The sequence below is a fragment of the Gopherus flavomarginatus genome, chromosome 18 (genome assembly GCF_025201925.1).
Source record: "Gopherus flavomarginatus isolate rGopFla2 chromosome 18, rGopFla2.mat.asm, whole genome shotgun sequence".
NCBI lineage: Eukaryota > Metazoa > Chordata > Testudines > Testudinidae > Gopherus > Gopherus flavomarginatus.
The window spans coordinates 258,170-279,582 of NC_066634.1; the positions used below are offsets into that span (position 1 = coordinate 258,170).

At 66.7% G+C, this 21,413-nt stretch overlaps 1 protein-coding gene across 1 annotated transcript in view; it reads left to right on the top strand.

The window, feature by feature from the left end:
- The window catches only part of LOC127036811 (filamin-A-like), a 39,166-nt gene that overhangs the window by 8,770 nt on the left and 8,983 nt on the right, over positions 1-21,413 (top strand). Inside the window, 26 exon segments of the mRNA XM_050928039.1 lie at positions 167-367; positions 1,089-1,226; positions 1,567-1,690; positions 1,936-2,072; positions 2,506-2,699; positions 2,955-3,068; positions 3,346-3,489; positions 6,312-6,435; positions 6,747-6,907; positions 7,863-7,953; positions 8,128-8,297; positions 8,829-8,946; positions 10,020-10,282; positions 11,362-11,959; positions 12,378-12,551; positions 12,637-12,799; positions 13,266-13,426; positions 13,703-13,873; positions 13,961-14,084; positions 14,362-14,518; positions 15,068-15,257; positions 15,442-15,465; positions 18,059-18,306; positions 19,162-19,264; positions 20,813-20,953; positions 21,055-21,183. Coding sequence (XP_050783996.1) covers positions 167-367; positions 1,089-1,226; positions 1,567-1,690; positions 1,936-2,072; positions 2,506-2,699; positions 2,955-3,068; positions 3,346-3,489; positions 6,312-6,435; positions 6,747-6,907; positions 7,863-7,953; positions 8,128-8,297; positions 8,829-8,946; positions 10,020-10,282; positions 11,362-11,959; positions 12,378-12,551; positions 12,637-12,799; positions 13,266-13,426; positions 13,703-13,873; positions 13,961-14,084; positions 14,362-14,518; positions 15,068-15,257; positions 15,442-15,465; positions 18,059-18,306; positions 19,162-19,264; positions 20,813-20,953; positions 21,055-21,183 — 4,362 coding nt within the window.

Here is a 21,413-nt window from a genome sequence, read left to right on the forward strand (position 1 = left end):
TCCCATGGGGGGCCGGGGCTGACCCCTCTCCCCCCCCCCAGGCGTGGGAGCCAGCGAGGTGGAGATGATGGTGCTGGACCCCAGCGGGTGAAGGGGTGCGGGTGAGGTGGAGGTGAGGGGGCTGGGCCGGGCTGGGGCTGACCCCTCTCCCCCCCCCCCCCCCCAGGCGCAGGAGCCGGTGAGGTGGAGGTGACGGTGCTGGACCCCAGCGGGCGGAAGGGGACGGTGGAGCAGCAGCTGGAGGACAAGGGCGACAGCACCTTCCGGTGCACCTACCGCCCAGGCTCTGAGGGCACCTACACCGTCCACGTGACCTTCGGGGGCACACCCATCCCCCGCAGCCCCTACACCGTCGCTGTGGGGCAGGGTAAGCACGGGGGGCCGGGCTGGCCAGCGCGGGTCTCCCACAAAGCCCCATGTCTGCGGGGGTCTCTGCTGTCTGTCTCTCTTCCCCCCAGCATGGGGCCCCCAGGGCATCTCGGGGGTTCCCCAAGGATATGGGGGGTTCTCACGCTCTCTCTCTCTCTCTCTCTCTCTGCCCCCTGGCATGGGGGTCTCCCTCAAGGGGCATGGGGGGGTCCCTGCTCTGTCTGCCCCCCTGGTAACCCCCCTCTCTCTCCTCTCTCTGCTGTGCTCCCAGCTGTCCTAGCTCTCTCTCTGTCTGTCTGTCTCTCGATGAGCTGCCGTCCCGGAACCTCGGCTGGTGCCCCTCACCCTGGCGCCAGGCCGGCCCGGGGCTAATGGTACTGTGTGATCTTGGGGGCGGGAGGAGGGCTGCGGGTGGGTGCCCCCTTCCCCTGGGAGCCGGGCTGTGGCCCAGAGAGCCTGCATTTGGGTGGCGGGGGTGTGGCCCCGGATGCCTGGGTCCCCTTTCTCACTGCCTAGCAAATAACTCCAATGCCTGGTGGGGGTGGGGTGCATCCGGACACCTGGGTCCTTCTCGCTCTTTCTCCCCCCTGCTGTGCGTCACTGGGGAGCGGGAGCCCCGGTTCCTCTCTCTTTTGAGACTGAAACCCCAGTGCCTGGTGGGGGTGGGAGGCACCTGGACGCCTGGGTCCCTCTCATGGTCTGTCTCCCCTCCCCTGCAGCCTGTAGCCCCAGCGCCTGCCGGGCCACAGGGCGAGGGCTGCAGCCCAAGGGGCTCCGGGTGAAGGAGCCGGCGGATTTCAAGGTCTACACGAAAGGCGCTGGCAGTGGGGAGCTCAAGGTCACGGTCAAGGGCCCAAGTGAGTGGACCCCCCCTGCCGGGGGAGTGGCTGGGGCGTGCAGGCAGCAATTGCAGGGCTGCCCCATGGGGGGGCTCTGGGGGGCTGCCCCACACTGACCCCGTCTCCCCACAGAGGGGCAGGAGAGCGTGAAGCAGAAGGATCTGGGGGGCCTGTGGCAGGAGGGGCTGCCCCATGGGGGGGGCTCTGGGGGACTGCCCCACACTGACCCCATCTCCCCACAGAGGGGCTGGAGAGCATGAAGCAGAAGGATCTGGGGGGCCTGTGGCAGGAGGGGCTGCCCCATGGAGGGTGGGGGGGCTGTGGAGGGCTGCCCCATACTGATCCCGTCTCCCCACAGAGGGGCTGGAGAGCGTGAAGCAGAAGGATCTGGGCGATGGGGTTTTTGCCTTCGAGTATTTCCCCACCCTGCCCGGGAACTACACGGTCACCATCACCTGGGGGGGGCAGCAGGTGCCACGCAGGTGAGCGCTCTGTGGGCTGCTGGGGGGGCACAGTGGGCTGGGTACCTATGGGGCCTGGTGCATGCTGAGATGGCTGGGGACGGGATGCCCTGGTGCTGGGTGGGGACCTGGGCGATGCCCCAATGCGGGCTGTGTGTGTGTGTGTGTGTGTGTGTGTGAGATGCCCTGGGAGGAGGGACACATGGGGGATGTGGTGCCATGGGGACCCCGTTGTGACCTGCTCTTCTCCTGCCACACCCCCACAGCCCGTTTGAGGTGAAGGTTGGCCCCGAGTGCGGCAGCCAGAAGGTCCGGGCCTGGGGGCCAGGGCTGGAGGGCGGCGTGTGCGGCAAGTCGGCTGACTTCGTGGTGGAGGCCATCGGGGACGACGTGGGCACACTGGGTGAGGAGGGAGCTGGGTGGGGGGTGCGTGGAGCTAGGGGGTGGAGGGAGCTGGGGAGTGAGTCAGTTGGGAGGAGCTGGATTCCCCAATCTTGGTCCCACCCAGGAAGTAAGGCTGAGGGGGTCTGGGAAATGCTGGGGAGGCTGCAAGGGGGCTCCAGTCTGGGTCTGGGGGGCTGCTTGCTCCTGGCAGGGCCCCCGGATCTCAATTGGGGTGTTAGGGCTTTGGATGCTGCTGGGGTCCCCACCTTGGGGTGGGGCGTGAGATGGTGGGGTCCCGGGTAGGGCAAGGGCTGGGACCCCACCTCCATGGAGCTAGGGGCTGGGGGGGGGCTGGTCTCCTCCTGGGGGTGCGGAGCTGGAGGCCTGGGCGTGGGGGGCGGTGGAGGGGTCGAGAGCCCTGGTCTCAACCCTCCACGCCCCTACCCCCCCAGGGTTCTCAGTGGAGGGCCCGTCCCAGGCCAGGATCGAGTGTGACGACCGGGGTGACGGTTCCTGCGACGTGCGCTACTGGCCCCAGGAGCCGGGCGACTACGCCGTGCACGTCCTGTGCAACGGGGCCGACATTCGCCACAGCCCTTTCATGGCAGAGATCCGCCCCGCCCCCCGCGACTTGCACCCCGAGAAGGTACCGCCTGCCAGGGCTGGGGGTGGGCGCCCGGCTCAGGGAGGGGAGCAGGGGGTGGGGCTGGGAGCCCGGACTCCTGGGTTCTCTCTGGCTCAGGGAGGGGACTGGGGGCTGGTGGATTGGATGGGGGGTGGGGCTGGGAGCTAGGACTCCTGGGTTCTCTCCTCAGCTCAGGAAGGGGAGCGAGGTCCAGGGCTGGGAGTGGGGCTGACATGAGGGCAGGGTCCCCTCTCACCTGCGTCCCCTCCCTCGCAGGTGAAAGCCCACGGGCCTGGGCTGGAGAAGACGGGTGTCGCTATCAACAAACCAGCAGAGTTCACAGTGGATGCCAAGAACAGCGGGAAGGCCCCTCTCAAGGTCCAGGTGCAGGTGAGGAGAGGGGGGTGCCAGATGGGGGTGGCCCAGGCTGGGGGGCATGGGACGGAGCAGGTCAGCATGTCTGTGTACAGAAAGGGAGGGGCAGGTGCATTCTGGTGGAGGTGCCAAGTGGGGAACTGGGGGCTTGACCCCACTCTGCCCCCAAGATGCGGAGGGCACCCGAGGGTGGAGAGCTGGGGGCCGGCTGGCGGCTGACCCGCTCTGCCCCCCCCGGGGAGGAGGAGGGAGGGCTGGGGGCCGGCTGGCGGCTGACCCGCTCTGCCCCCAGGATGCGGAGGGCAGCCCAGTGGACGTGGCGGTGAAGGACAACGGCAACGGCACCTACAGCTGCTCCTATGTACCCAAGAAGCCGGTGAAACACACGGCCATGGTGTCCTGGGGGGGCGTCAACATCCCCAACAGCCCCTACCGCGTGAGTGCCCTGTGGGGGGGCCCTCTGCTGGGGGCTGGGCAGCGGACACATGTCCCAGAATGCCCTGGGGCTGGGCGGTGGGGGCGGGCAGGCGTGTGTCCCACAATGCCCTGGGGCTGGGCGGCGGTGGGTGCGTGGCACACAATGCCCTGGGGCTGGGCGGCGGGAGGGGGGTGCATGTCCCACAATGCCCTGGGGCTGGGGGGTGGGGGGGGGCGGGTGCATGTCCCACAATGCCCTGGGGCTGGGGGGTGGGGGGGGCGGGTGCATGTCCCACAATGCCCTGGGGCTCGGTGGCGGGTGCATGTCCCACAATGCCCTGGGGCTGGGCGGCGGTGGGTGCGTGTCACACAATGCCCTGGGGCTGGGCGGCGGGGGGTGTGTGTGTGTGTGCATGTCCCACAATGCCCTGGGAGCGGCGGGTGCGTGTCCCACAATGCCCTGGGGCTTGGTGGCGGGTGCGTGTCCCACAATGCCCTGGGGCTGGGCGGCGGTGGGTGCGTGTCACACAATGCCCTGAGGCTGGGCGGGGGCATTTCCCACAATGCCCTGGGGCTCGGTGGCGGGTGCATGTCCCACAATGCCATGGGGCTGGGCGGCGGTGGGTGCGTGTCCCACAATGCCCTGGGGCTGGGCGGGGGCATTTCCCACAATGCCCTGGGAGCAGCAGGCGCGTGTCCCACAATGCCCTGGGGCTCGGTGGCGGGTGTCCCACAATGCCCTGGGAGTGGCAGGCGCGTGTCCCACAATGCCCTGGGGCTCGGTGGTGGGTGCATGTCCCACAATGCCATGGGGCTGGGCGGTGGTGGGTGTGTCCCACAATGCCCTGGGGCTCGGTGGCGGGTGCATGTCCCACAATGGCCTGGGGCTGGGCGGCGGGGGGTGTGTGTGTGTGTGCATGTCCCACAATGCCCTGGGAGCGGCAGGCGCGTGTCCCACAATGCCCTGGGGCTCGGTGGCGGGTGTCCCACAATGCCCTGGGAGCGGTAGGCGTGTGCATGTCCCACAATGCCCTGGGGCTGGGCGGGGGCATTTCCCACAATGCCCTGGGAGCGGCAGGCGCGTGTCCCACAATGCCCTGGGGCTCGCTGGCGGGTGCATGTCCCACAATGCCCTGGGGCTGGGCGGGGGCATTTCCCACAATGCCCTGGGAGCGGTAGGCGTGTGTCCCACAATGCCCTGGGAGCGGCGGGGGCATTTCCCACAATGCCCTGGGAGCGGCGGGGGCATTTCCCACAATGCCCTGGGAGCGGCGGGTGCGTGTCCCACAATGCCCTGGGGCTGGGCGGCGGTGGGTGTGTCCCACAATGCCCTGGGGCTCGGTGGCGGGTGCGTGTGTCCCACAATGCCCTGGGGCTCGGTGGCGGGTGCATGTCCCACAATGCCATGGGGCTGGGCGGCGGTGGGTGTGTCCCACAATGCCCTGGGGCTCGCTGGCGGGTGCATGTCCCACAATGCCCTGGGGCTGGACGGCGGTGGGTGCGTATCCCACAATGCCCTGGGGCTGGGCGGGGGCATTTCCCACAATGCCCTGGGAGCGGCGGGTGCGTGTCCCACAATGCCCTGGGGCTGGGCGGCGGTGGGTGTGTCCCACAATGCCCTGGGGCTCGGTGGCGGGTGCATGTCCCACAATGGCCTGGGGCTGGGCGGCGGGGGGTGTGTGTGTGTGTGTGTGCATGTCCCACAATGCCCTGGGGCTCGCTGGCGGGTGCGTGTCCCACAATGCCCTGGGGCTCGCTGGCGGGTCCGTGTCCCACAATGCCCTGGGGCTGGACAGCGGTGGGTGCGTATCCCACAATGCCCTGGGGCTGGGCGGGGGCATTTCCCACAATGCCCTGGGAGCGGCGGGTGCGTGTCCCACAATGCCCTGGGGCTGGGTGGGGGTGGGGACCTACCTGGGTGTAGCAATCCCAGGCCTTGGCTGTGTAGTGATCCTCTGTCCCAGGATGCACTGGGGCCGGGGTGGGGGTTGCCCATAGCAACAGCTTGGGCCTAGTGACTCCAGACCAGGCCTTCACTTTCCAGGGATTTTGTCCCATAATGCAGTGGGCTGGGGGGGTACAGGGGGTCCCAGAAGCACGTGTCCCATACTGCACTGGGGGATTACCTATGGTAACAGGCTGGGCCTAGTGATCCCAGGCCTTGGCAGGCAGGAAGCCTCTGGGCCATAATGCACCGGAGGCTGGGCCCTGGGGGTGGGAGTGACTCCCTGAAATAACGCCCCCATTGTCTGCCTCCCACCCCACTGAGACCCTGGGATTGCCCAGACGCCTGGGTTCTCCCTTGCTCTGGGAGGGGAGTGGGGGCTGGTGGGTTAGAGTGGGGGGGCTGGGAGCCAGGACGCCTGGGTTCTCTCCCCAGCCCTGGAAGGGGAGTGGGGGCTGATGGGTTAGAGTGGGGGGGCTGGGAGCCAGGATGCCTGGGTTCTCTCCCCAGCCCTGGGAGGGGAGTGGGGGCTGGGAGCCAGGACTCCTGGGTTCTCCCCGGTTCTGGGAGGGGAGTGGGGGCTGGTGGGTTAGAGTGGGGGGGCTGGGAGCCAGGATGCCTGGGTTCTCTCCCCAGCTCTAGGAGGGGAGTGGGGGCTGGGAGCCAGGACGCCTGGGTTCTCTCCCTGGCTCTGGGAGTGGGTGGGGGGCAATGCAATGGTGGGGTGGGGTGGGGAGGATTGTGTGTATTACAGCAGCAATAGGCATTATAATGCCAAGCACCCTCCCGCCCCGAACCCTGTAGCTGGGGCCTTCTGGGACCCATTTCCTGTCGGGGTGCTGGGTACCCCCCTGAGCTCTTCACCTGGGGCCATCTGACCTGTCCCTTCCCCCCAGGTGAATGTGGGGGCTGGCAGCCACCCCCATAAGGTGAAGGTGTACGGCCCCGGCGTGGCCAAGACGGGGCTCAAGGCCCATGAACCCACCTACTTCACCGTGGACTGTGCCGAGGCTGGGCAGGGTGAGAGCCGAGCAGGGCTTGGGGGGCTGGGGGCCGCTGGAGGGGAGCTGGGTTCCTGGGGCCAGGCTGCAGGGTGAGAGCCAGGAGGGTTTTTGTGGGGGTGAGCTAAGGGGCTGATGGGTGGGGGTTGGGGGCAGGCTGCAGGGCGGGAGCCGTGGGGGCGGTCTAACGGGTCTCCGCGCTCCCCCCACACAGGGGGACTTGTGGGGGGTGGGTTGGCGATTTGAGGGTCACCTGGGCATGGCAGAGGGGGGCAGGGTAGGGGGGCTCTGTGGGGAACTGATGGCTCTGCTGGGTCCCCCGCCGCCCAGGTGATGTGAGCATTGGGATCAAGTGCGCCCCAGGCGTGGTGGGGCCGGCTGAGGCCGACATCGACTTCGACATCATCCGCAACGACAATGACACGTTCACTGTGCGCTACACGCCCCGCGGGCCCGGCACCTACACCATCATGGTGCTCTTCGCCGACCAGGTCTGCCAGGGTGAAAGCAGGGGGAAGGGGGGGCACCAAAATGCTGGTGCTTTCCGCTCATCGCATCCTGCCCATATTTTGGGGGAATGGCCTTGGGGGGAGCAAGGGGTGGGATGGGCGCAATGTGAGGGGGGAGATAATCGGGTGGAGGTGCCGGGGCACCATCCTGCTGTTTTTCATTGCTCGCCCCTATGGGGCAGGCTCTCTGTCAGAGTCCCCGGGCGATGCTCTGGAACTTCCCAAGTCGAAACCAGCCAGGACTCTGGGGGAGCCTCCTCTCTCGCTCTGACCTCGGAGCATTCAGCATCTCCTGCCCCACCGCGCGCTTTCCCCAGCAATTCCCCGGGCGGGGTCCTGGGGCTGCCAGAGGGCCCTGCCCCCCCCCCGACATGGCGCTCAGCCAGCCTGTAGAACAGAGCGGTGTATTCGTTGGCAGGAACACAGTGTATAACAGAAATTGGTGACTTTCAGCCAAGCCCATCTTGGGAGTCCGGGGCCAGACACATGGGGGCCCCTCTCTTCCAGTCCCCCAGGTAGACTGCCTAGCTTCCAGCAACCGACCTCCAACACATCTGTTGCTTCTCCTCCTCTTTGTCCTGCTTCCCGGCAAAAGGTGTCACTTAGTCACACCCCCCTCCGGGGTCTCCAGTTACATACCTGCAAACAGCTGGGCAGCCTCACCTGCACCAAATTCCCACCACCGAAGCTTTGGTGCAGTACATGGGGAAACTGAGGCACACACCTTATTAGTGTAGGACAGAGACTCACATGCAACATAATAAGATGAATAAAACCCCACTTCGTCACACTCTGCCCTGGGAGTGCTGGGAGCTCCCCACTTCCTGGGCTTGGGGGGCCTTGGAGGGGGTGGTGGGGCTCATTGCAGAGGGGAGCTGTCCTGCTCAGAGTGGTGGGAGGGGGTTCACGGTTCTCTGACTCCCTGCTACCTCCTTAGGCGACCCCCACCAGCCCCATCCGCATCAAGGTGGACCCATCTCACGACGCCAGCAAGGTCAAGGCCGAAGGGCCTGGGCTGAACCGGACCGGTGAGTTTGGAGGGGAGGGGTCTGGTCTGGGCAAGGGAGAAAATTCTGACTTGGTGTGGGGGATGAGGCAGCATGGGGGGATGGAGGGGAAAGGGGGAGCACAGGCAGTGGAGGGGGATGGAGGGGGAAGAGGGGCAAGGACACCCCCTGACCCCCATGGGCTCTCCCTGGCAGGCGTGGAGCTGGGCAAACCCACCCACTTCACGGTGAATGCCAAGGCAGGGGGCCGGGCGCCGCTGGACGTGCAGTTCACCGGCCCAGCCAAGGGCGAGGCAGTGCGGGACTCGGAGGTGATCGACAACCACGACGGGACCCACACAGTGAAATACACCCCTGTGCAGCAGGTATGAAGGGGAGCCCTGGCTCCAGCCCCCCGAGCCGGCAGGGCGTGGCTCTCTGAGGGGCCCCTCCCGCAAGTCCTCCTAGGCCTGGGCCTGGGGCTGGGCTCTGTACGGCCCCTGGGAGGAGCCCCCTTCAGTGTGACGGGCCCTTCTCGGGGCTGCACTCTCTTGGGGGTTAAACTCTTGGCCCCGCCGGCACCTCGTGCTGCACCTGTCTAAGCCTTTAGCAGCCTGGCTCTGCCATTGGCCCCCTCAGGGAGTCCCCTCGCTCTGGTCTCTGCTCCCTTTGGGGGTGAGGGACCCGCTGTGCCCCCTCGTCTCTAGCCTGCAGGGGCTTGCAGCCAACATAGCACGGAAGGGATGCCCTGGCCATCAGTGGCCAGCCGTGGTCTGTGCCTGTCGCAGTCACACCTGCGCTCTAGGGGCTGCTGCGACAGTCACACACCTTTGTCCCACCACCGAGAGACTTGAGTAACATGGAGAAACTGAGGCATGCACACAAAAGGATACAAACCTTCCCGCTTCGTCACACAGGGTACCCTGGGCGTGGCCGTGACCTACGGCGGAGACCACATCCTCAAAAGTCCCTTCAGCGTGGGCGTGGCCCCCAGCCTGGACCTCAGCAAGATCAGGATCACCGGCCTGGCTGACAGTGCGTACCTGAGTGGGGAGGGCGGGGCCTCCTGACCCAGCTAAGGGGACACACCCAGCACTTGAGGAGCTGGGGGTTGAGCCTGCCCAATGCCTGGGGGCGAGCGCGATGCTGGTGGGTGGTGTCACGGACTCACAGAGCGTGCGCACTCCTGGCCCCATGTGGTCCGTGGGGGGTGCCCCTTCCAGTGCGACAGCCCTTCTCAGGGGGCCACTCTCTCTCAGGATCAGGCCCCCCCATCTCCTGGAGCCGCACCTCTCTGAATCTTAGCACGTCTGTCTCTGCTGTGGGCCCCCCCAGGAAGTCCCCTCGCTCTGGACCCCTTGGGCCTCCTCACCCCCGAAGGGGTTGATGCCCCCTGTTCTCTAGCCCAGAGTGACTCTCAGCCAGCATAAAACAGGAGGGTTTATTGAGAGTTGAATGCAGCACAGGAACCTCTCAGGGCCTCAGGCCTGGCCTCCCTCAGCCCAGCACATCCCAGTCCCCCGGCAGCCAAGGGGGCTCTTCCTGCTCCCCCACCAGCCCAGAGCCCCCCTGCTTCCCAGCTGGGCCTCTGTCTTCTCTCCAGGTAAGCAAGCTCGTAAAACCAGAAGGCCTGGGTCTCCTCTCCTCTCAGCCCCCCTCTGGCCAGAGCCGGCTGGTCAGGTCACCGGGGTCCTCTCCCCACAGCCCATTGTCCCCCATTGGCCAGAACCAGCTGCGACTCCTGAGCTGGGCATCCAGGTCACCAGTCACTGGGGTCTCCATCCTCCAGGCCATCCTCCAGGCCATCGGCCGGGGTCCCAAGTTCCCTCTCTGGTCCTGTCCCCCAACAAATTCCCTCTCCCCTCCCCTCCCCTCGTTAAACCAGTAACAGCCAGGGACACTGAGTCCCACCCCCTCTGCATGCGACCCACAGGAAAACCCCCCACTTTGTCACAGGGGGACTGGGAAAACCTGGCTCCTATATGGAGGGGCAACATCTGACAGCAGGCAGGGTGGGGGTCCGTGGTGGGGCAGATGGGGCCCGGCCGTGGGGAGGGGGCTGGCGGACGTGCCTGGGTCCAGGCTCATGGCTCTCCCCCTCTGTGCAGAGGTTGAGGCGGGCAAGGACCAGGAGTTCACAGTCAAGTCCAAGGGGGCCGGCGGGCAGGGCAAGGTGGCCGCTCAGATCACGGGGCCGGCGGGCAAGCCAGTGCCCTGCAAGGTAGAGCCAGGCCTGAGCCCCGACAACAACGTGGTGAAATTCATCCCGCGCGAGGAGGGGCCCTACGAGGTGCAGGTGACCTATGACGGAGCCCCCGTGCCCGGCAGCCCCTTCCCCATAGAGGCGATGCCCCCCACCAACCCCTCCAAGGTGGGTGTTCCCTGCGACCTCCCCCCCATGGGCAGCCCTGCCAGGGGGGACCTGGGAGGTGGGACCCCCCAGGCCCATTTGCTGAGGGGCTAGAGTCCTTCCCTTGCCCAAAGAGAGAGGCTGGGGGGAAGTGGTTGGGGGTCCATGCTAGTGCAGGCGGTTACCTGGTGAGATGGGCGTGGGATGTGACCTTAGCGAGGCAGGTGGGGCCTTGGCGAGCCGGGTGGGGGGGCGGTGCTCGGGCGGACGGGTACCCGGGGAGGGGCGGGGCCTTGGCAAGGCGGGTGGGGGGGCGGTGCTTGGGCAGACGGGTACCCGGAGAGGGGTGGGGCCTTGGCGAGGCGGGCAGGGGCTGGTGCTTGGGCGGATGGGTACCTGGGGAGGGGACAGGCGGGGCCTTGGCGAGGCGGGCGGGGGGCGGTGCTTGGGCGGACGGGTACCCGGGGAGGGGTGGGGCCTTGGCGAGGCGGGCGGGGGCCGGTGCTAGGGCGGACTGGTACCCGGGGAGGGGCGGGGCCTTGGCGAGGCAGGCGGGGGCCGGTGCTTGGGTGGACGGGTACCCGGGGAGGGGCGGGGCCTTGGCGAGGCGGGCAGGGGCCGGTGCTAGGGCGGACGGGTACCCGGGGAGGGGCGGGGTCTTGGCGAGGCGGGCGGGGCTCGGGCAGATGGGTACCTGGCGAGGGGCGGGGCCTTGGCGAGGCGGGCGGGGCCCTGTGCTAGGGCGGACGGGTACCCGGGGAGGGGCGGGGCTTGGCGAGGCGGGCGGGGGCCGGTGCTTGGGTGGACGGGTACCCGGGGAGGGGCGGGGCTTGGCGAGGCGGGCAGGGGCCGGTGCTTGGGTGGACGGGTACCCGGGGAGGGGCGGGGCTTGGCGAGGCGGGCGGGGGCCGGTGCTTGGGTGGACAGGTACCCGGGGAGGGGCCCTGTGCTAGGGCGGATGGGTACCCGGGGAGGGGCGGGGCCTTGGCGAGGTGGGCGGGGCTCAGGCAGATGGGTACCTGGCGAGGGGCGGGGCCTCGGTGAAGGGGGCGGGTGGGTACTGGTGAGCTCAGGGCCTTCACCCCTCTCTCTCCCCGCAGGTGAAGGCTTATGGGCCAGGTCTGAAGGGCGGCCAGGCTGGCTCGCCCGCCCCCTTCACCATTGACACGAAGGGGGCTGGCACGGGGGGCCTGGGGCTGACGGTGGAGGGTCCCTGCGAGGCCAAAATTGAGTGCCTGGACAATGGGGACGGCACCTGCTCCGTCTCCTACCTGCCGACGGAGCCAGGCGAATACAACATCAACATCCTGTTTGCGGGCGCCCACGTGCCCGGCTCCCCCTTCCGGGCGGCCATCCAGCCCCGCTTCGACCCCTCCAAGGTGACCTGCTCGGGGCCGGGGCTGGAGCGGGCCACGGCCGGCCAGACGGGCCAGTTCCACGTGGACTGTTCACGGGCTGGCAGCGCCGAGCTCACCATCGAGATCATCTCGGAGGGGGGCGCGCAGGCCGAGGTGCGGGTGCAGGACAACGGTGACGGGACCTACACCATCGCCTACACCCCACTCTGTTCCGGCACCTACACCATCACTATCAAGTACGGCGGGCAGCCCGTGCCCCACTTCCCCAGCACACTGCAGGTGGAGCCGGCCCTCGACACCTCCGGGGTCAAGGTCTACGGGCCCGGCGTGGATGGTGACGGTGAGCAGGGGCTGGGGATAGGGGGCACTGGGGGATGGGGTGTGCATGGAGACAGGCTCAGCGTGGACGGTGACAGTCAGCGGGGAGCAGGGGATGGGGACGAGGGGCACAGGGGATGGGGGGTGCAGGGGGCTGGGGACGGAGGCTGCAGGGGGATGGGCCTGGCGTGGATGGTCAGCTGAAGGCAGGGGGTGCTGTGGGGGTAGCCAAGGGGCATGGGGCTGGGCCGGGGGGGTGACAGTCTGACGGGCTCAGGGAGCTGGTAGGGGGCTGGGGGGACAGATGCATGGGGGTGGGCGTGATGGGTGGGGGGCAAAGACCCGCCGGGGCTGAGGAAGGGGGGGCCTGGCAGCTTGGGGGGCAGGGTTAACTCCTGGGGGGCAGGCTGGCCCGCGGCCTGACCCGCCCCCTGGTTCAGGCGTGTTCCGGGAGGCCACGACTGAGTTCTGTGTGGATGCCCGGGCGCTGGGCGCGGCCGGGGGGCCCCACGTGAAGACCCGGGTGTCGAACCCCTCAGGGAACCTGACCGAGGCCCTTGTGCAGAACCTTGGGGATGGCACCTACCGTGTGGAGTACACTCCCTACGAGGAGGGTGAGCCGGGGGCTAGGGTGTGGGAGGGGGCTGGGGGGGACGGAGCCCCGCCCCCCTGACCTCCCTTTTCCCCACCCCCCGGCAGGCGTCCACTCAGTTGATGTGACCTACGACGGGAGCCCCGTGCCCAATAGCCCCTTCCAGGTGCCCGTCACCGAGGGCTGTGACCCCACCCGGGTCCGAGTGCACGGCCCAGGCCTCCAGAGCGGCACCACCAACCAGCCCAATCGCTTCACCGTGGAGACCAGGTGAGGGCTGGGGGGCGTTGGCACTGCTCGGGGGTCTCTGCTGTGGTGGGATGGGGGGCATTGGCACTGCTTGGGGGTCCTGGCTCTGGGGGCCAGGGAGGGGGTTGTTGGCACCACTCTGGGGGGGGGGCACGGGGGGACGGGGGTGTTGGCATTGCTCGGGGGTCCTGGGTAGCAGGGTGGAGGGTGGTGTTGGCATCACTCTGGGGTCCTTGCTCGGGGGGACCGCGGGGGGGAGAAGGGCGTTGGTACCGCTCGGGGCGAGGAGGGGGGCATTGGAACCGCTCTGGGGTCCTGGCTCGAGGGGGACGCGGAGGGGGAAGCGGGGCCATGGCACTGCTCAGAGGTCCCGGCTCGGGGAGGACCGCAGGGAGATGGGGGGCCATGGCACCACTCGGGTCCTGGCTCGGGTTCTCTGCCCTGAGTGGCTGAGCCCCATTGTGCTTCTCTCTCGTTCCCCACCCAGGGGTGCTGGCACTGGGGGCCTGGGCCTGGCCGTGGAGGGCCCCTCTGAAGCCAAGATGTCCTGCACCGATAACAAGGATGGCAGCTGCTCGGTGGAATACGTCCCCTACGAACCCGGCACCTACAGCCTGAACGTCACCTACGGCGGGCACCAGGTGCCAGGTATGGGGGCAGGGTGTGGGGCTGGGCTGGAGGAGGCAGGTAAAGGGGCGTGGGGCTGGGCCGTGGGGCACTGAGGGTTGGGTAACGGGGCAAAGCTCAGTCTGTTTCAGTGGGGACTGGCCCGCGGTGGGTCTGGGTAAGAGGACAGGACCTGGGCTGTGGGTGCCCTGCAGGCAGGTGTCGTGTGGGGCTGGTGGTGTGCTGCGGGGGCAGGGCTGGGGGCACAGGGCCTCAGTTTCCCCTTCTCTTTTCCCCCCTCCCCCCCCCCCCCGGCAGGGAGCCCCTTCCAGGTGCCGGTGCACGACGTGGTGGACTCGTCCAAGGTGCTGTGCTCAGGGCCAGGACTGACGCCAGGCGTCGTACGGGCCAGCGTGCCCCAGACCTTCTCTGTTGACACCAGCCAGGCGGGCGTGGCCCCCCTACAGGTCAAGGTGCAGGGCCCCAAAGGTGAGTGCCTGCTGCTGCTGGGGGGAAGAAAAGGGGAAACTGAGGCCCAGCCCACACCTTCTGATCCCCGGCATCTCCCTCCCCCAGGCGTGGTGGAGCCGGTGGAGGTGGTGGACAACAGTGACGGCACCCAGACGGTGAGCTACGTCCCCAGCCGCGAGGGGCCATACAGCATCGCCGTGCACTACGGAGACCAAGAAGTGCCGCGCAGGTAGCGGGGCTGGCGAGGGGGCTGAGTGCAGCCAGATGGGCCCTGTGCTGTTGGGGGATGTGGGATGTGTGGGATCAGTAGGGGGTGAGGCCAGGGCACCAAGCCCAGGAAAGGGGCTGGGAATTGAGACAGGGGTGCCCAGGCCGGTCTGGGTGTAGGGAGCCAGGTGTGGGCACGGGTGGCCATCCCACGGAGACCTCGCCCCACTCCAGGGGGGAGCAGTGGGGCGCGGCCTCTGCCTGGCCGCCACTGAACCCCCCCCCACCACCTCCTCCAGCCCCTTCAAGGTGAAGGTTCTGCCCACGCACGACGCCAGCAAAGTGAAGGCCAGCGGCCCCGGGCTCAACACCACCGGGGTCCCTGCCAGCCTGCCTGTGGAGTTCACCATTGACGCCAAGGACGCTGGCGAGGGGCTGCTGGCCGTGCAGATCACGGTGAGCGGGGTGGGAAGGGGCTGCCGGAGGGTGCGTGGGCGGGGGCTCTGTTCTCTGTTCAGGACGCCAGCAAGGGGCTGCCGGCCGTGCAGATCACGGGGAGCGGGGTGGGAGGGGGCTGCCGGAGGGTGCGTGGGCGGGGGGTCTGTTCTCTGTTTATTCCACTCCCCGACGCCCCCAGGACGCCAGCGAGGGGCTGCCGGCCGTGCAGATTACGGGGAGCAGGGCTGGAAGGGGCTGCCGGAGGGTCCATGGGGCGGGGGGTGGGGTGTCTGTTCTCTGTTCATTCCACTCCCCGACGCCCCCAGGACGCCAGCGAGGGGCTGCCGGCCGTGCAGATTACGGGGAGCAGGGCTGGAAGGGGCTGCCGGAGGGTCCATGGGGCGGGGGGGGGGGGTGTCTGTTCTCTGTTCATTCCACTCCCCGACGCCCCCAGGACGCCAGCGAGGGGCTGCCGGCCGTGCAGATCACGGGGAGCAGGGTGGGAGGGGGCTGCCGGAGGGTGGGAGGGGGGAATCTGTTCTGTCTTTATCCCCCTGATGCCCCCAGGACCCCGAGGGGAAGCCCAAGAAGGCCACGATCCGGGACAACCAGGATGGCACCTACACGGTCTCCTACGTGCCGGACACGACGGGCCGCTATACCATCCTCATCAAATACGGCGGGGATGAGATCCCCTACTCCCCCTACCGCATCCGTGCCCTGCCCACCGGCGACGCCAGCAAGTGCACCGTCACCGGTGAGCACCGCGGGGGCCGGCACGGGGTGGGCAGGGGGGCTGCGCCACCCTCACGCTGGCACACATCACCTGCTTCGGCAGCCACCTCTGGGGCCCACCACTGCGGGAGGGGGGCGGGGGGCTGCCAGGGGTGTGATCTGTGTCTCACTTGACCTTTCCTCGCTTCTCTGCCCCGTCACCGTAGTGTCGATCGGAGGTCACGGGCTAGGTAAGCCAGCCGCTGCACCCACCCCCTCCCTGCATGGCCGCGTGGCCCGGGGCTGCATGGCTTCGGGAGGGAGGGATGGGTGACCCCCCTCTCCTGGCAGCAGCACCACGGGGGCCCTGCGCACGCTGGCCGTCTCGCCCTGCGCCCCAGGGCAAGGGGGCTCCTGCGGGAGAAGGGGGCCCGGGGGACACCCCGAAGCCGGGATCTGGGACGCTGGAGCTGAGCTTCAGGAGGGGCCCTCGCACAGCTCCAGGGCACCCCTCAGAGATTCAGACAAGCAGAGCAGGGCCCTGCTTCCAGGCTGGAGCGGCCTCCGACCCCTTGTGGTGCGAAGCGGCTTCTTCTCCCTTCCAGCCACTGCCTCGAGGTGCATTCAGACCTCTCTGGCTTGGCTGAAAACTTCTGTTTTCACCGGAAAATGCAGCTCCCTCAACCACTGATTCCCTCCCCACCCTGCGGGACGGGGCTGAAAATCATGTCTGCAGAGGAAATCAGCTCCTTTGACTCAGCGCTGGGGTTTTCTGTTTCCCCGGCCCATCTGCGGGCTGAGATCCTGCCTCAAGGCAGAACAAGAGTCTGACTCATCTCCGTGGTCATGCGGGTTCGACTGAGCCGCCCTCGCCGGGTGTCTCCTCATGGCTCTGAGCAGCCAAGAGGTTCCCTTACCTGCTGTCCCACGCGGAGGCCTGGAAACGGGACTGCTAGCGCCCACCCGGGTTCCAAAGTGTCCGCGGAGCTGTGAACCGAAGTTCTTGACTTACCAACACGCTCCAGGAGCCGACCATTCAAAGGCACAGATTGATTTTTCTCCACCGGGAAACTGAGTCAGACCTGTCTCCAGATGGGCATTTCACGGGAGAATGAGCCTCCAGCTGACTGGCCGGGAGGCTCCCGGTGGCTTTCTCCGGCTGGAAGATGAAATTCGAGGCTGTTTTGAGTTCTGACTGGGTGGCTTTCTGGTGAGCCCAGGAGCAGCCTCCATTTGCCGAGCTGGAGCGAAAGTTTGACCCAGTTCTCCAGCAGACAGTGCCCCACTCAACTGTGAACCAAACCCTGACTCGAGCCGCCCGCTTTGGGGTTCCCCCAGACCCCTGGGCTCAGAGCTCCCAAACCTCATGTGTCGAGGGGGGCGGGGGCTCTTCCCTGTCAGGCGTGAGGGGCCGCGTCGTGGGGGGGGGGGGGGACGACACACACACTCTTCCCTGTCAGGCGCGAGGGGCCGCATCGCGGGGCGGGGGCACACACACTCTTCCCTGTCAGGCGCGAGGGGCCGCGTCGTTGGGGGGGGGGGGGGACGACAACACACACACTCTTCCCTGTCAGGCGCGAGGGGCCGCGTCGCGGGGACACACACACACACACACACACACACACACACACACACACACACACACACACACACACACACACACACACACACACACACACACACACACACACACCACACACACACACTCACTCACTCTTCCCTGCCAGGCGCGAGGGGCCGCGTCGCGGGGGGGGGGGCGCACACACACACACTCTCTTCCCTGTCAGGCGCGAGGGGCCGCGTCGTGGGGGGGGGGGGGGACGACACACACTCTTCCCCGTCAGGCGCGAGGGGCTGCGTCTCGGGGGGGGGGGGGGGACACACACACTCTTCCTCGTCAGGCGCGAGGGGCCGCGTCTCGGGGGGGGGGGGGGACACACACATACTCTTCCCCGTCAGGCGCGAGGGGCTGCGTCTCGGGGGGGGAGGGGGGGACACACACACACTCTTCCCTGTCAGGCGCGAGGGGCCGGGGCAGCTCTCAGCTTTGCTTCGAAATGTTAGTTTTTGAGCCCAAACCAAACTTCTGTCCACTCAAAGTTCAGCTGCAACCAAACCCCGGCTCTGAGCGAGGTTCTGTGGGCTCCCCACCCCCGGGCAGACCCGCCTGAATCACGGTGGGGGGGAATGGGGATTGCCAGCCCCCGAAGGCATTGAAGCCTCAGGCCCTCGCACTGTCAGGTTGCTTGCCAGGGGAGGGGTCGGGTGGGCCTGGGGGGTGGGCGGGGGGCTGCTTTGCTTTGCTGCTGGGGCTGTAATGGGCAGTTTAACGCTCTCCGCCCTGAGGGCCGCATGACACAAGTTGGCCAGTTCTCAGCTGTTTGGAGGGGGGTGGTGGGGGGAGCAGTGGGATGAGCCAAGTCTGGCCTGGGGTTGGGGCCCCATTGCGCTGGGCGCTGCCAGGGATGGGAAGGGGGCTGTGAACCTGGATGGGGGCCGGACAGGAGATCTGTGCAGCATGTGGCCTGACGGGGACCCCGATCGCAGCTGGCTCTGTGCTGCACCCCTTGGGGGCCCCCCAAGGCTGTTCGGGGATCCGTGCCGCTCCCAGCCTCGCTTGGTGGGGGCATCTGTAGGGCTGGGGACCCCCCCCAGCTCCTGGAGGTTCTGTGCAGCGCCTGGCGCGGGGGGCACCCTGATCGTGGGGCCCGGTTCCAGCTGGGGGTGAAGTTGGGGGCAGACTGGGGATTTCCTTTCCCGGCTGCTGCAGTTGCATGAGGGGGTGGTGGGTGGGGAGGGGGGTGGCTTGGTCAGATTCTCAATCCCCCCCCTCCCACCCCTCAGGCGCCGGAATCGGCCCCACCATCCAGATTGGGGAGGAGACGGTGATCACGGTGGACACCAAGGCAGCGGGCAAAGGGAAGGTGACCTGCACGGTCTGCACGCCTGACGGCTCCGAGGTGGATGTGGACGTGGTGGAGAATGAGGATGGCACCTTTGACATTTTCTACACAGCCCCCCAGCCCGGGAAATATGTCATCTGCGTCCGCTTCGGGGGCGAGCACATCCCCAACAGCCCCTTCCAGGTCCTGGTGAGTGCACAGGGGGGCCGGGATCTGCCCCCTCCCTCCCTGTCCTGGTGTCGCAGCCCAGCGCCGTGATGCAGGACGCTCCGCGCAGGTCATGAAGTAATGACAACACAGCCTATCTCCCCAGACACAAAACTCGCTCACACACAGGACTCTGGCCGGACGCATCCTCCCGGCTGGGCACCGTGGGAGCCCCCCTCCGGCCTGTTCCAGGGCCCATGTAGCATCTGGAGGCCTCCCCAGCTCTCTCTGTACAGCAGCCCCCACTCACTGCTCTGTCTGGGGGGTTATAATAACCTTAGTCCCAGATTTGGACCTTAGCGTCCAAAATATGGGGGTTAGCATGAAAACCTCCAAGCTTAGTTACCAGCTTGGACCTGGTACCTGCTGCCACCACCCAAAAAATTAGAGTGTTTTGGGGCACTCTGGTCCCTCTGAAAAACCTTCCCTGGGGACCCCAAGACCCAAATCCCTTGAGTCTCACAACAAAGGGAAATAATCCTTTTTCCCTTCCCCCCTCCAGATGCTCCTGGAGAGATACACAGACACAAGCTCTGTGAAACTACACAGAGACTCCCCCTCTCTGTTCCCAATCCTGGAAACAAAAGTACTTTCCTATTCCCCCAGAGGGAATGCAACATCAGGCTAGCGATCCAACACACAAATCTCCCCTTGATTTCTTCCTCCCACCAATTCCCTGGAGAGTACAGACTCAATTTCCCTGAAGTAAAGAAAAACTCCAACAGGTCTTAAAAGAAAGCTTTATATAAAAAGAAAGAAAAATAAGTACAAATGTTCTCTCTGTATTCAGCCCCCACTCACTGCTCTGTCTGGGGGGTGTCTTGGGGTCTTTCGCAGGCCACAGACCGCCCCCTGATGGGTGTCAACGGCCTGGATGTGGCCGGGCTGCGGCCGTTTGACCTGGTCATTCCGTTCACCATCAAGAAGGGGGAGATCACGGGTAAGTCTGGGGGGCAGATGCCATGGGGCTGCGTCCCCTGGAGGCGGCATTTGACATGGAACAGACTCTGTCCCCCTCGCCAGCAGCTGGTCCTCCCACCCCACCCCGGAGTCCCCTAGAACAGAAGAGATCCTAATATAGCCAGAGCAGCCCTTTGGGCCCATCAACCCTGGCGTCCGGCCTAGTAATCCCTTCTCCTCTGGCCTGGTTGTCCCCTGCCCCCCAGGATCACCCCATGGGTCCCTCTGGCCTGGCATCCTGTGTGACAGGTTCCCCCCGGGGCGCCACTTAGCCCCCTGACCCACCAGCCTGGGCTCCATCTCATTCCCAAGCTCGCTCTTTCTCCTGCAGACACAGGTAGGGACCCCCCAGCTGCGGCTTCACGCACACACTGAGACCAGCTCAGCCTGGGGAGCTCGGCTAAGGACCTGCCCAGCTGGGCCTGTCGGGCACTGCCCCAGGAACAGCCCAGCGTGAGCTCGGGACGTTTCTCCCCCCCCCCCCCCATGACGTGGAGAGGGACCTGCCCAGCTTTCTGCCCCCAGGTGGGTCCGATTCCCACCTGCCTTACACAGACCAGCCCGAACGGGGGTCAGGAGTGACACTAGGGGAGAGCAGCAGATGGAAACAGCCCAGCCAGCGAATAAACAACCCCCCAAAGTGAGCATAACCCCCTCACTAGAGGAGCTGGAAACCGGCCAGTTCCCCCCCCCCCAGCAATAAACAGCCTGGCTGGTCCCCCTCCCCTCCCAAGCAATAAACAGCCTGGCTGGTCCCCCTCCCCCCCCCAAGCAATAAACAGCCTGGCTGGTTTCCCCCCCCCCCAAGCAATAAACAGCCCGGCTGGTTCTTGTGGCTTTCCCAGCTTTTCATGCCCAAGACAAAAACCCCTTCGCCTGGGGGGGCCCAGCACTCCCCCCTCTTTTCTATCTTCTCCCCACACTTCACATGGGGCAGGGCTGTCTCGTAGGGGTTTCTATCGGCCCCAGTCCCTGGGGTGACCTGGGCCGTGTGCGCGTCTCCTCAGCGAGCCACGGGCGGTGTTTGGCCTTTACCGTCCTGCCTGAAAGGCTGCTTGTTGGGAGGTTGAACCCCCCTCCACATTTCAGTAACACCCCCACATGTGAATACCCCCCACACCTCCACATTTCAGTAACACCCCCACAACCACACCCCCTGCACACACAAACATTTCAGTAACACACAACCCCCCCCCCCATACACATTTCAGTAACCCCCACACCGACCCACACACACATGATCCAACGGGCTGTCACAGATCAAGACGTTTAGAACGACCCCTCCCCAGGCGCACTGTGCACAAAACATCCGAATTCCATGGTGGGTGAATATTGGGGTGTCACATCCAGTCTTCAGTGGGGCTGCGTTGCAAGGGGAGGGGATCTCACATGTGCACATGCACACACACATGCGCGCGCCGGGCTCAAGCCCCATATAACCAGGCCAGAGGGGCCATGTCCCCCCTTGGGGCAAGGGGGCAGCCAGGGGCCAGGACTGACCCCCCACACACACATGCTTTGCCCCCAGGTGAGGTCCGGATGCCCTCAGGAAAGGTGGCCAAGCCTGACATCACGGACAACAAGGACGGGACGGTGACAGTGAGATACGCGCCCACCGAGGCCGGGCTGCACGAGATGGACATCCGCTGTGACAGCCTGCACATCCCAGGTGCTGTGGGGGACGCGTCCCAGGTGCCTCAGAGCAGTGGGGGGGCCGTGGCTGGGGGGAAGGGCCGATGCAGGCTCTGACACCCCCCCTGTGCCCCCCAGGCAGCCCCCTGCAGTTCTACGTGGACTACGTCAACAGCGGGCACGTCACGGCCTACGGCCCGGGGCTGATCCACGGCGTAGTCAACAAGCCGGCCACCTTCACTGTCAACACCAAGGACGCCGGCGAAGGTGCGCCTGGGTTCCCTCCCTGGCTCGAGGGGATGGGGGGGTCTGGCGGTTAGAGTGGGGGGAGGGGGCTGGGGAGAAACCAGGAGGGGAGTGGAGTCTGGCGGTTAGAGCCGGGGGGCTGGGAGCCAGGACGCCTGGGTTCTCTCCCCAGCTCGGGGGGCAGGGGAGGTCTGGTGGTTAGAGTGGGGGGGGCTGGGAGGTCCTGACCTGTCAGTTCCCCTGAGGGTGCC